General features: G+C 37.3%; 1 protein-coding gene across 7 annotated transcripts in view; it reads right to left on the bottom strand.

The window, feature by feature from the left end:
- The window catches only part of LOC121315431 (heterogeneous nuclear ribonucleoprotein Q-like), a 13,762-nt gene extending 5,769 nt beyond the window's left edge, over positions 1-7,993 (bottom strand). For 4 of the 7 annotated variants that reach the window (XM_041249528.1, XM_041249527.1, XM_041249526.1 and 1 more), the window contains exons 1-8: positions 7,721-7,993; positions 6,342-6,498; positions 5,216-5,334; positions 5,005-5,112; positions 4,613-4,726; positions 4,136-4,312; positions 3,915-4,050; positions 3,321-3,526 (exon numbers count right to left, since the gene is read on the bottom strand). In XM_041249528.1, the coding sequence (XP_041105462.1) occupies positions 3,321-3,526; positions 3,915-4,050; positions 4,136-4,312; positions 4,613-4,726; positions 5,005-5,112; positions 5,216-5,334; positions 6,342-6,486 (1,005 nt within the window). In that variant the 5' untranslated portion in view covers positions 6,487-6,498; positions 7,721-7,993. The remainder of the gene's footprint in view (positions 1-3,320; positions 3,527-3,914; positions 4,051-4,135; positions 4,313-4,612; positions 4,727-5,004; positions 5,113-5,215; positions 5,335-6,341; positions 6,499-7,720) is intronic. The other 3 variants (XM_041249530.1, XM_041249529.1, XM_041249531.1) reach the window with 3 other exon arrangements.
- Between the last annotated feature and the right edge of the window lie 7,149 nt (positions 7,994-15,142).

Consider the following 15,142-nt stretch of genomic DNA (forward strand, 5'->3'; position numbering starts at 1 on the left):
ATTGAGACCTTCGTCATGCAATACTCGACCTATGATTGAAATGGAAACCCGATTTGCTGATTTTACACATGAACCATAATAAATAAACACGCACATATATACACACATACACATACAGTACTAGTCAAAAGTTTGAGTACACCTGCTTGAAACCAGGTTTTTCATGATTATCTATGCTTTTAACTGCATCAGCTTATCTATAAACACTTAATATTTCATTATATGATACGCGTACTTATATAAGCTGATAATCATAAGTGAATTGCATTTAAAAATTTAATTTTTAAATAAAAATGTAAATTGTCAATTTCAATGAAATGGTCACCCAAAGCAAGAGGATTTCAGTCTGAAGCCCAAGTCAGTTAAAAGTCTGAAATGTGTATAACACTGTGTTAGAACACTGGCCTAAGTATAAAAGTGTCTTTGTTAGATGTTCTGAGTTAACTAGCATGTTGCCTAATTAACCTTTTCTCACCAATTATTGTTAACAGGTGAGAGTCCATGATTACTATAAATATAGGTAGCATAGGCACAAGTTTGTCACTCCTGAATGTAAGGGAGCAGAATACGCAAAATACGCTCAGTTAAGCAAAGAAAAAAAGACTGTAATTACTTTAAGAAATGAAGGTCAACCTTTAGACAAAATCACAATAACTTTGCAAGTGTCTGTAACTGCTGTGGCCAAGACCATCAAACGATTTGAAGAAACTGGCACTCATGAGGACCGAACAAGGTCAGGCAGGTCAAGGGTGACCTCAGAATCATAGAACAAGTTCATTCGAGTCACAAGTCTGCGAAATAGGCGATTAACTGCCCCTGAAATACAAGCTCAGCTAAATGCTACTACAAGTACAGATGTTTCAACATCAACTGTTCAGAGGAGATTGCGTGAAGCTGGCCTAACTGGAAGAATTGCTGCAAAGAAACCATTGTTAAGAGTGCAGAGAGGAAGAGACTTGCCTGGACCAAAAAACACAGAAACTGGACGTTTGAGGAGTGGAAGTCGGTTTTCTAGACCGACGAGTCAAAATCTGAAATATTTAGGTCCAACCACCGAGTATTTGTAAGACGCAGAGAGGGTGAGCGCATCACTTCTGCATGTGTGGTTCCCACTGTCAAGCATGGAGGAGGCAGTGTCATGGTCTGGGGTTGCTTTACTGATGACAGAGTTGGTGATCTTTACCAAATCTATGGCAAGCTCAACCAGCATGGCTATCATAGCATACTTCAGAGGTATGCCATTCCATTAGGATACGGCTAGCTGGGCAGTCCTTCGTTCTTCAGCAAAATAATGACCCGAAACACACCTCAAACTTGTGCAAGAACTATCTGTCGAAGAAGGAAAGTGAAGGACAACTCAAACTAATGACCTGGCCTGCCCAGTCTCCAGACCGTAATCCCACTGAACTTGTACAGAAGAGTCAAAGCAAAGCTACCCACAAGTGCCCTACATCTCTGGGAATTGCTGCAGAAGAGCTGGGAAGACATGTCGGGTGATTTCCTGCTGAAGCTTGTTAACCAAATGCCTCATGTTTGTGAGGCTGTTATTAAGGTAAAGGGTGGCTATTTTGAGGAATCCAAGATTGAGACAATTTTCTTGAACATTGCTTTGATACTCCTTATATTTTGTTTTGTATATTCTAACATGTGTTTTCATTTTCAAGTATTTACAGAAACGTATACGACGTAAAACTTTGTCAATTATGAAAAAAACCTAGGTTTCCAGCAAGTGTAATCAAACTTTTGACTGGTACTGTGTGTGTATGTATGTGTATGTATGTGTACATATATATATATATATATATATATATATATATTATATATATATATATATATATATATATATATATACACACACATCTATATATATTGTAAAACGATTTGCGACTCACACAGTTCGTTGCCCCTTTTTAAGCAGGACCCAGGACACAAATGTAAAGTTTTTAATGCGCTAACGCGCTATTTTTAATAAACACAAAAACAAAATACACAACAAAACAGAAACAAAACCTAACTCCGTTTTGGAGCGCTGCCTACACACTGACAGATCCCTGACTAACACGCTGGACAGCTAAGCGTTTACCTGACATAAAACACTAACACAACTTTAGGGTTCTACTCTTTACACAGCAGCCCTGAACAGACTGGCTGCTCTCTTTAAATACCCTGCACCTGGCTGTAATTTACAATAAACACCAGGTGCAGGAGGATTTTAACCCACTCCCTGCCGTATTACAATATATATACACACACACACATATATATATATATATATATATATATATAAAATATACACACACACAAATTACAGTTCATGTGTAAAATCTGCAAATCTATAGATGAACCGATAAATGTGTAGATTTACCAGCTCCCCAGTCAATGTATAAAATAACCGGTGTATGTGTAGATTTCTCAGCTCAGCCGTCAAATGTATAAATTAATGAAATTCAAAAATAAAGTACTATCAGGGAGCTTAATGGCAAAAAAAATGTATTAAAAAAATAACATTTTTGTAAGATCTTTTAGGTACTGTATGTAGGTAAATTAACTTCACTGCATCCCTTCTTGCAATAGTATTTAACAATAACAATAGTAATAATAATAACAACATGTGTTTATCAAAGCCCATGTATTAATGTTTTATCCTACACAGACATGATTAGAGACAGATTTCTGGTTTTACTTCTAACGACTGTTTCCCGATTTTATTTTAAAATTGACCACTGGGCAAACGTTAGGTATGGTAATAATTAATTATCTCTTCAGCAAAACTCATGCTTCTACTAAGTGTGATTTAGTATTAAGTTGAACTCATTTACAAAAAAGCACTACCTAAGTGCATGCATGTTTTGCATTTCAGTGAGAATCATACAGTATGCTATATGATTATTATTTCATACATTGACCAGTGAGCGGAGAAAGTTACACATTTACCCGTAACACACACGTGTGTGTGCGATTATATTTATATACATACACACATACATATATATAATACCACACACACATATATACACCATCATATATATTATATATATATATTATATCTAATATAATATATATATACACACACACACCACTGATGAGATATATGTGTGTATACACAGAGAGAGAGTATATTATATATTATAATATATATATATATATATAATATAAAAAACAACACTGGATACAAGGTTACAGTTTGTTTCTAAAGTAAACATGCAAGGTATTTTTGTTTTGACCACATATTTAGTATCACTTTAGTTAATCATGCAATGAATCTGTCAATTAGAAGACATTTCAAAATAAATAACTCTGATCAATTCCACAAAACTTACCTTAGCCATAACCTCCGGATCAGGATCTTCAATTGGGTCAGCCCATTCAACAGTTACAACGTTGCCCCAGACTTTTACTTTTCCGCTTATTAACCGGCGTCTTGCCTGGGCAGCAGTTTTATGATCTTCATATTCCAAGAAGCAAAACCCCCTGTTCTTTTTTTTGTCATCTGGCTGATGGTACAGTATAACATCTGTAAGACCCTCTGTTGAAACAAATTTGGGTATATTGAAAGAACATTTAAAGCTGTGTATTTATTTGAAGAAATTTTAAAAGTGAGTTCATCTTTCAGCAAGACTTCAAGAATTATTGAAATCTAATTAGAAACAAGGTTGTCTACGTAAAGCATCTTTCCTTCTGCAAGTAGTGATCTCAGTCGAATAAATCTTCCATCACTGTTTCAGCCGAAAGATGGTGTAATAACGTCACTGATCACAAAAAGACAGTCAGTAAAAAAAAATATATATTGATGCGGAAGACAGATCAGAAATCACAATTTCAAAAAAGGTGTTCGCAAAAGGGTTTTTATTTTTTTTGTTTATTTAAGGGCGCTTGTGTACTTTTGTCTCCAGACTGTTTGACATGTTTCTTACCTGTGACTTTGCCAAATTCTTCTATAATTTGTTCCTTTGTTTTACTCTTGGGTATAGAGCCGACAAACAGTCTGTTATTGGCTACAGAGATGCACACACCAATGTGTTTTCCTGGGCGAATTTCATGGTTATTACACTGTGGGAAATAGTAAAGATATAATCAAACTCCTATTGATAAATCTGTCATGTCTCAACCAGCTAACTACAAGGTAAATACATACCAGTTTAACAGCCTCCTGAGCGGCTTCTTTCGTGCAGAAAGTGACAAAGGCATAACCCCTGTTCAGGCCACTTAGGGGATCCATCATGAGACGCAGGTCCCAAATGGGCCCAGCCTTCTCAAACAGTGGAACAAGTTCATCTTCAAACAAGTCTCTTGGAATTTTGCCCACAAAAATCTGAGATTTAAAGAAAATTCAAACAGATCTCTTAATTGCTTGTCAAAACATCACAAGAATATTTTGGACCTATATTAATATGTTATGGACACTCAGTGGCACTAGTGGCCATTACAACTCCTCTTTGCTCATATTTTACCATGTATTTTTGACTTCTCCTGAGGAGCTAGGTGGATCGTGCGTTACCTGCACATTCCCAACGTTAATCGCTCTCCTTAAATTAATTAATTTTCTAAAAACACATGGTAAGCAATGCTAAAAGGTTTATGTCTACAAAAAAAACGACAACCAAATCCTTACCTCTGTGCCAACAGTAGGCTGCATTCCTGAATGCACAGACTCTGGTGGGGGACCACCATATTTCCTCTGTCCTGTAGTCACATCAAGTGTATAGCTTGTTCTTTCCAAAAGTTCCTGTTAAAACAACATCTGGATTAAAACGTGATGATCAAATGTTCAGCATTTTAATATCACAGCCGTGATTTGGTACTCAAACACCATAATCTTTAACCAGCTTGTTTAATGAATGCTTTATCTTGGAAGCCAATACATTATTTTCACAAATCTAAGTTTCAGAACATAACTAAGCCATTTTGTACCATATTTATGAATGTTAAAACATCTGATGGTAGCATTTGCAGAAACTGCTAAATTAACTTAGTAAAGCAGACTGAATGTGTTTTAAAACATACTTTTATTTTTGCTTCATCTGGTCCTTTACTGGATTCTGACACTTTGGTCCCATGTTTCTCCCTCTGTCTGTAGGTCTTCATTACTCCACACAGGAAGGCACTTTTGTTCTGAAAGAAGTTTTTTTTTTTTTTTTTTTTTTTTAAACCTTAAAATAATCTGTTATACTTAACACAAAAGTACATCTGTCATTTTGAGCAACAAGTGACTTACTTGAACATGTGATAGATCACTGTCCTTGAACTGCTGTAGTACTTGCAGAGCACCTTCTTCATTAAACTCTTTCAAGGCCTCAATTGCTCTTTCATCTAGGTCACTATGAGCTACCAGCCCTTTTAATAAAAATGAATAGGCAATTAATATGCAGGATGAAATTTCAATACAATGTCCAATCAGATCTTATCGGTAAATGATCATGCCAACAGTCACCCTGGGATAGAATAGAAACTGCTTCAGATGGACAAATCCTAAAGCATCTGCATTAAACACACTGCAGTTTAGGAATGCAATTGTCTATTTAACTATGAAAGAAAATGTGTTTGATTAGATAATGATCGGTAAAGACCACATGATACATTTCACTCTATTTTGATCTTATTTGAACTCCCTGTGTCTGTGTGGCCTTTGTTACATCATTTAGTGTGTTGTAATTTAGTCTGGTCCACAGCTTTGGAAACAACACATTCCGGTCTAAATCTGTTACACTGATTAAAATAACTATTAAGTAGTTAATCAAGTACCACTGCTTAGTCAACAAATGTTTTATACACACTTGCTCCCAATTCCTAATATCAGAAACAAGAGAATTGTACTTAGCACACTAGAAAAAGTAATTTGACTCTTTGGTCTTTGCTAACCCAACTATTATTAGCTTATCTATGTTGTGCTTTAAGAATATGCATCACCTGTCCCTGCTGTGAACAGCTGCTGCTATTGTTCTTCAAGTGCCCATCTGGCTGAACACATCCCTGGAGACAATATCATTAAATGCCCCCTCTCTGGCTAGCACTCCTTAAACATTTTATAAACTGCAATTAGTACAGACAAATCACCTCAACATAATCAACTGATGTAAATATCATATTGCAAAACAAGCATTTATAATATTGCATTAAGACCTACACACACTATTGCATTTTTTTAAAATCACTTTGACAAAAGGGTTAAGTGCCTCTTTAGAACACTGCAGTACCCATTTTGTTAGAAACCACAAAAAGTTGCTTTAGTAAGTATCCCAAATCCCACATGTAATATGAATTCTAATGTAACATATCATGCAACAATTCAGTGCAAAACGAAGTCATGTGAAAGCATTTTTGGTTGCTTTAGTGCACCTTACCTGCTATGTAAATTTCATCTAGTTTTTCAGCAACTTTCTGTGGTAAACCAGCTTCTAATAAAGTCTGGAAGTGTTCAGAATGGGTAACTGCAGGGTTGTCCATTGGTTCTTCAGTACCATTTCCATTAACATGTTCTGTGGCCATGTCTCCAGAAATCTGTGCAAATGCAATGAGCCAAATTAATCCAAAAATTGAGAAAAGTTGGTTGAATGTTAAAGTCTGGGGTCATATGTACATATCTGACTTGTCCCATTACCTAAAATTAAATTTCAGCAGTCAAAATTATTGACTAATTTTAGATTGTGGGAATGTACATCAGCTCTGTGCTCTTACATTGCAATTTTGAATATTTTCCATGGACTGACCCAAATGTCCGATCACACATTTCATAAAGCTGTACAGTCATCGAAAAATTGAAAAAAAAAACTCCGGGAGATTACATGTGTGCAATTAAAATATTAATTTAGCAAAGACTTCCCGCCTTCTGCTTCAGTTACTGTAACCAGCAGAACGAACAAAGCACGTCCACGCCCCACAGGATCAGATCAGGCAAACTTCTGGCACACGTGCGTTGTTACAGTTTGGTTATAATTCTGTGTAGTTATTTTTAAGTCAAAACCAAATAAACATATTATGGAAATTGTTGTAATTATCATCTAGCACCGTGTACACGGTTTTTAAAATAACACACACATTATACAGACATACATAATTACACTCTGGTGTTTATAAAGTAAAAGTACTCTCAGAACATTGCATTATAAAGCATTGCATTTACCATGTACTACCTAAAAATGCATGGAATAACACACCAAACGCCACTTCACCCCAAAATGTTTAGTGTAAATTGGGGTACGTGTCCCGTTACACGACTGCGCGACATGGCGTGCTTCCGTTTAAATTAACAAACACATGCACATAAATTGTTGGCAATAGGCACGTGAGCTTGGTCATAAATTGTGTTGCATTCAAACAAACAAAAAAAAACACTTCACTTAAAAGTAATTTGCCTTGTGTGTGGAGGGGCCTAATGAATGAAACGATGAGCAAAGGGCCTTTCTTTGTACTTGACTGCATTTTAAGATGTAAACATATGTAGACATACATACTTTCCGGACAATTAACAGAATTATTTCAATGGCTCTAAGTGAAATATTTATTTTACCCAAATATTTTTTAATTAGATTTCTAGAGAAAGCAATCAGACGTACAAAGGCCTAGTTGGCCAACGTGCCGCCACATAACTGGAGTCCATTTTCAAAAAGCCGGTCTTCTCATTCAGACATCATCCCAAACCAGCAGTTTAAAACACTGCCAAAACAAGTACCGCCGCAGCCCTGCACGCCAAAAACCACTCAAGATATGATTAAATTATTACCTGCCAATTGCTCTGCAAGTTGTGTGGTATGTGTTTCAGAAGGAAGGGTATAAAAAGAAGGAAAAGGTGACAATCTTCCCGGCGCAGACTAACCTCTGCCGTTTCGCTCTGGAGGAAGATCTAAAATGGCGGCAGTGCTCACGCTGTGAGTTTGGTCGTATCGATGGGGTTTCTTGGACAGCAGCGCACGGGCTCGCCTTTTTCTTTTTCTTTTTATCTCTCTCTGACAGTGAAACCTTCTGGTGCGTCTGTCATCAAACACAACAACAGAGGAGGTGGAGCCCGGGGCTACCTCAGCGCCACTGCACCACCCTGCTGTGTAGTGAGCTGCTCAGTTCGCAATCGGGTTTTGCCACCAGCGCCTGCTTAGTACTACGAACCCCGCCCAGATCAGAAAGAACAAAGAAACCGACGTTATTGATCGCCCTGTATCAATTTCCTCTTTGTCATGCACACAAGTGAAAAGATATGGCTGTGCAAATATAGCTACAGTTATCAAAATATTCACATATTATAGTACTTGGTGATACTATACAGGGTTAGTTAAAAAATAAATACATACATAAAGTGTAAAGTGAACTGCAGAGTAGCAAGGTTTAATTACTGGAGATTTTTGGTATTTTAGGAGATTAGCAGTGCCAAAATGTTTAGTCAATGTGTGTGTTTTATTCCAGTATACAGTTACACATGTACATTTATAATGGAATAAAAACAAATACACAGCATGTTAAAGTCCAAAGCTTTCAGTTTTTTGGTTTTTTTTTTACCACTTATCATAATGTCTTTTTATGACTAAAATACTTTGGTGTTTACTATGAACTGTTATAGACTATTTTTAGCTTAATTAACAACATTATTGAACAGTTTCTTGCAAATCATCTTATTTACAAAAACATAATTTAAATAACGCATCAGATTTGTGAATTGCAGACCATCAATGGCATGGTTTACAGTAGTTCTTTATTTGCACTATATGGTACAATACGTTATACTGTAACATTCAAATTTAAGAACGTGCTCAAATGTAGGATAAAATAAAACCGGAACTACTAATACTCTAACTGAACCTGTCCTGGCTCGGCTGTGTTCTAACTGGATTGAAACAGAGTAGCATGTAGCTGCCACCAGCTTTGGATAACCGGGCTGGTCCGGATAAATAACCCCAGAAGCAGAATGTTATTTAGTTACGGTAGCTAGGCAACAGAGGAAAGCACCAGGAAACAGCTAGAATCAAAAATGATATCTTTACTTTAAAAGGAAGTATACAAATAATCTGGGTATGCAGTTTAGTACGGGCACAGTGGACAAGGCTAGAAAAACAGTTACAATAACCAACAAATATGTTTGATCCAGTCTGTTCCCATAGAACAAGTCCAATTACTGTATATTACAGTTAGGCCTTCAGTTAAATTACCATACAGCAATAAATCAAACTTCAAATATAAAGCAATCAAATATTACATTTAAAACCAGTATGTGCAACTAAACAAATCAAATAAAGCTATTAAGTGTTTGGTACACAAACCAACATTCAAATCATCAGAGAAAAAACACACAATCAAAAGACAACAACTTCAGTGTAAAACAATCACACACATTTCAATTATAACACAAATCACTTAGATTAATTGCTGTATGGGTAATTAACTAGACAATGGCAACTCAATCACTAGGCACAATTTGCTGAGTATCACCTGGCAGAGATTAGTGTTTTAGTAATCAGTTTACAAATAAAATACTATCAGTAATTCACAAACTATTCAGTGCAAATCAGCAACAATTAACATTGTGTTTAAAAACCAGGTTATATTATATCATCATTGCATACCCAGCCAGTGTATATTAGCAGCAATCAATATTTCATTAAAACTAGATTCTATTATATAAATTATTCATAAACCACTCAGTATGTATTAGCAGCAGTAAAAGTTGTATTTAAGCAAAGGTTCTCGACCCTGTGCCATCTCTTATAAGGCCAGCCCTGGGAGATCCCGCTTCGCTTAGATCTCCTCAGTCAGGCAAGAGGTACTCTCTGGTATCCGGAACTGGGTAGGTTCCAACTATGGGTCTGGCTCCTGATCGGGACTGCTGGTCACCACTAGGGCTAGCAGACGCGGTTGTGGGTACGTTGCAAAATGCTAGGGTGGATTCCTCTAGGTCGTTGTATGCCTACAAGTGGAAGTATTTTCAGAAATGGTGTCTGACTAGAGGTCATGACCCAGTCTCTTGCCCCATGCCAGTTATTTTACAGATTCTGCAATAACTGCTCGATGCTGGTAGGTCACCTTCCACATTGAAGGCGTATTTAGCGGCTATTTCTGCGTGCCATGCACCTGTATATTTGGTATCCCAGGAGTGCCGTTCTCCCCGAATGGAGCCTTGATATTGTACTGGAGGCCCTCACAAAGGCCTCGTTTGAGACCACATACTCCACAGAGCTGAATTATCTGTTTATGAAGATAGTCATCCTCTTGGCTAACACCTCCACTAAAGCGGGTCAATGTGCTGCAGGTGCTGTCAGTGCACAGCTCCATATGCATATTTAGGATGATGGCAGCAGGATGTCACTGTGTACAAACCCTGCTTCCTTCCCCAAGGTGATTACAGCCTTCCACATCAGTCTGTGGAACTGGAGTCGTTCCATCCACCCCCATTTTCTTCGGAGGAGGATAGGAGATTGAATTTCCTCTGCCCGGTTCGGGCAGCGAGTTGTTACATGCATAGGACAAGAGCTCTGCATCATTCTGACCTGCTCTTTGTCTGTCATGGGATACGGACCCTAGGACAATCTCTCTCAAAGCAGCGACTGTCGCATTGGATTGCGGACACAGTCTTGACTTACCCCCACCTGGGAGAGTAGCTGCACATTCCACTAGAGGGTTGTCTACATCTTGAGCCCTCTTTAGAGGGACCTCGTTGTCTTATATATGTAATGTGTTTAGCTGGGCTACACCACATACCTTTTCCAGGTTCTATCGTATGATAGACCTTCCTTGCCTTCATCAGGCACGAGTGTCTTTGAGGTTGCACGATTACACTGCTAACCTTGGGTTGGGCAGTTCTGACGCGTCCCTTGTATGCTGCCGTTCCTTCTCCCTCGCGATGGTTCTGGTATCCATTTCTCATTCGTAATGTTTTTGCGGTCGTCTTCGAATTGAAAGGGAACGTTAGGTTACTTACTGTAACCCTGGTGCCCATTAGGTTGGTTTTCATTTACACGGCACCATTAAATCAATCCTCTTTTAAAAGTAAAATGCACCTAGTTATATGCATCAGCTACTGACCCTGTATCTTCCAAACCTCTCTCTGAGATCACAGGATGCGGGGCTGCTGGTTATTCCTAGAGTCAACAAAAGCAGCACGGGAGGAACGAGGGCTTTTTCTTGTAGAGCTCCTAAATGATGAAATGCTCTGCCTTCAATTGTCAGGAAAGCTGAGACTGTTACAGTTTTCAAGTCAAGAATAAAAACACACTTTTATAAAATGGTCTTATTTTAGTGGGTTTTAATGTAACTTTAAAATTGCTGACTGTGTCAGTTGTATGTGTGACATGCTATGCAAATTATTGTGGTTTGTTCTTTTTTTCCCGCTATGTACTGTACAGTGCCTTGCGATACTTTTGCATATAAATGCAATAAATAACTAAATAAAATGTTGGTACAACATGCTTTTCCATCAAATCTGCACATTTGAGACCTATATGGCAAATGGGTTCTGGAATTATAAAGCTTACAACAACATTATTGAAACAACTTATTAAACCGGTTATAAACTGCAGCAACAACATCTACAAATTGTTTAATAATTAAAAATGTATTTAGACCTTTATTAAATGACTACAGCATATCCACACGATTAGGCTATACTTCTAATTTCATTAAATATATCAAGTAGTACACTTCTCTGAGATGTACATTCTCCCTGATATGAAAAAGTATAAACCTGTGTATATTCTTGACAATATAAAATCCAAGTGTCTGATGTATTTCCTAATTCCAACACTAGAGGGTACAATGGCACCTTCATTCAATAGTGTATCTTTTTAACCCCTCAGGGTACACAAGGAATTTGGTGCTTGTTTCTTCTTAAAATACATCTGAGAGTGACCTCTCCCAGCTTGAACTCTCCCAGCTCTACACACCCTTTCCTCAGTAATTCACATTGCCCACGGAAGCAGCTTTGTTCCTGTCCCATGAACTTGCAACAAAATCAGGTATTGAGGGAAACAACACAAGAGGAACAGTTCATTCAGAGTTAACATAATGTCAATGCATGAGGTATAGAATAGTTTATTGACCAGCAGCATTTCTACAGTTATTCGATATGTAGATGTAAAGAGAAATTACAAGTAATTCAAGTTGAATTTTATTCTGTCTTGTAAATCATGAGAAATGATTAAAAACAGGAGACCGTTCAGTCCACCAGTGCTTGTCTGATCCAGTAGCTAAGTGTCTCATAACCTCTTTCTGTGAGTGACCAGTCTTTCTCATAGTAGGATTTTGTGTGAGCAGCAGGCAACACTTTTATTAACATTACATTTCATTTGCCATTTTTCTGTATGCAGCCCAATTCCTGGGCCACTCCCCCAGCTTGTGCTCACCTGCAGATTTGCTATTGATAAGAAAGTGCAGGGATTCCCAGTACTGATTCCCACTGAGAACATGTCCTCAACAAGAAATGACTCCCTTTAACAATACTCTGTGCTTCCTGTGTTTTAACCAGTTACGAATTTGTGCACATGTACTGGCCAAGATTCCCAAGGATTTCAGCTTTGCAGATTCACTATTTGCTGGCAGGAAGGCATGAAGTGTGCCAGTGTGGTGTGCAGTGGTCCAGGGACAATGAGAAATCCCTGAGGGGTAAATTATGGTGTTTGGGAAAGGCAATACATCAGCTCTCTAACTGGTTCTTTTGTACAGTGGATTACACTTGCTAGTTACCATCCAATCCATGTCTGAGATCTCCATACCTGCTTCACTTCAATAACGGTTTGTTTTCTGCTTGTTTTCAAGCACTGTGGGCACCCTCATTCCCATGGGTATTTTATTTTTTTAATTCACTTATTTAATAGGCAAGCATTCTTTGCAATTTTCCAGGTGTTAAAAACTCCTATCTATCAATCTCTAATACTCCAATTTAATAACACATTTTAGTTTTAAGTACATTTCCCATATTTGCCCCCAAGTATCTATAGAAAACAAAATAACGTAGCCTTCTAAATGTCGTGTTTTTTCCCTCCAGGTACATTAACTAGAGGTTGCACTGTAGTTATACTGTTACAATGTTCTCTTCACTTCGCACACAATGTTGTGATTGCGAGGCTGGATCTCCACATATTTATTTTCCTTTTTTTGTAAGGATATATAATATAATATATATATATAATATATATATATATATATATATATATATATATATATATGGAAGGATATATACGTATTGCATAATGTAACAGTCTGTTATGCATAATTTAGCTACTGTGTAGTTTAGGTACCTGTGATAATAATAATATATTTATTTTGTATAGCGACTTTCATTAAATGAAATCCCAGTGCTTTACATTAAAAAAATACTTAAAATACATAAAACAATATAATAAAAAACTATGCAGTGCAATAAACCAATGTATAAAAATGAGTCTTGAGGCACGATTTAAACAAAGACACGGAAAGGAGATCATTTTTAGCAGACCGCAAGTTGCATTGGGGAATGAGGTAGCAAAGCAGATCCTTGGTGTAAGATGGACCCAGGCTATTCAAGTCAATTATATATTTAACTGGTAACCAGTGCAGAGATGCTAAAATTGGGGTTATATGGTCATGCTTTCTTTTTCTTGTTAAAACTAAAGCAGCAGAATTTTGAATGTATTGCAACCTATTAAGCACACTAGAAGTTGCAGGCAACTTTACGGCTTCCAAGCATTTACAGCACAACAAAATATGGTTTCAGACTCACGAAAGTGGAAATCATATGAACATGTTGTTAATTGAAAAGCATCATTTTAGATTATGCTTACTATCAGTAGCTTACAACTATTCAAACAGAGTAAATGCTTTAAGAACAATTTTATTTATAACAAATAATGTACATTAGTATATGACTTTATACACCAAGTTTCACATCTATGCCATAAGCGGTTTCAGAGAAGAAGATCATTGAATATCGTCCAAAACGCATGGAAAATCCAATATGGCGGCCATAACATGTGACATGTCCACACCATTGACACTCAGGGTCATGTCCTCATAGGCTTTTACCCATGGATGAAGTTTCGGGAAATTTTGAGCAACATTTTCAATGACAGAATTTGCTTGGTCCATGTCGGCAATCTTGATGAAAACTTAACAAAATTAGAAACATAAATACTCTATAATCTTATCACATATATGGCACAAGTTTCACATTCAGTGTTTGCTCCAGGAATTAGAGATTGAGGGTCAACGTGGCCCCCTCCCAAAATTTTAGGGGGGCATTTTCTTCAGTGAGGGAGTCAATATGTTTGATAATTCAGAACCAACCACCATTTCTTATTTTTGTTTATTAACATGCCGACATATCCACAAACATATCCAAACAAACAAAAAATAAAATTGTAAAAACAAAATCATGTTCATTTAGTATAGTCAGTTAGAAATTATATTAGTTATGTTGAAATTATATTGGTAAAATAATGTAAATAGAAAACTTGTAGCTATAAAGGTGACCCTAGAAAGTGACTTGTCACTTTTCTGCAGCTGTTGTGCAGAAGGTCTTCCTTCGCTTTTTGCTTCTGAACTTCTCCAGGGCCTTCCCATACTCAAAATCCTTCCAGTGAGGTCCCTCAGCCCTTATGACAAGGAGGGTGTTCAGTCTGCCACTTGCCAGTCTTTTTCTGAGGGCTGATTTCAATACATTTTGAGCCCTAAAGCCCGTCTCCACATCTGCTGTACGAACGGGTAACACCAATGCCATTGCAGCCAACTTCAATATATTGTGAAAAGTACCACTCTGATGGTGGTGTATCACAGCATAGAGGAATTTCAAACTACCTGTTGGGTGATGTTCATTTCTTACCAATTTCTTCAGTCCGAGACATTCTCCTTTTGTTTCCAGTGCATTGATGTGTGCCTTTTGCTTCCCTTTTATCAATCAATCTTTATTTTATATAGCGCCTTCCATAGTGGACCACAATCACAAAGTGCTTTATCCTCCCCATACTTCTGTATTAGCAGCTCAATCATGTCATCCCCAAAGGTATCCCGCTCATGTACTGGAATAATTTGGACCCTCCTAAACCAAGGACTGAAAAGGCAGCAACTAGATTTGTTGTAGATTTAAGGAATCTTCTGTCTCTCTGCACCAGGATGAAATTTGTGATGACTGTGCTTGTACTCTTTCTCTGTGTTTGAGTGTCATAGATGTTTAGCGCTTTGTACTGTTGCA

This window comes from Polyodon spathula, chromosome 5, assembly GCF_017654505.1.
Source record: "Polyodon spathula isolate WHYD16114869_AA chromosome 5, ASM1765450v1, whole genome shotgun sequence".
NCBI lineage: Eukaryota > Metazoa > Chordata > Actinopteri > Acipenseriformes > Polyodontidae > Polyodon > Polyodon spathula.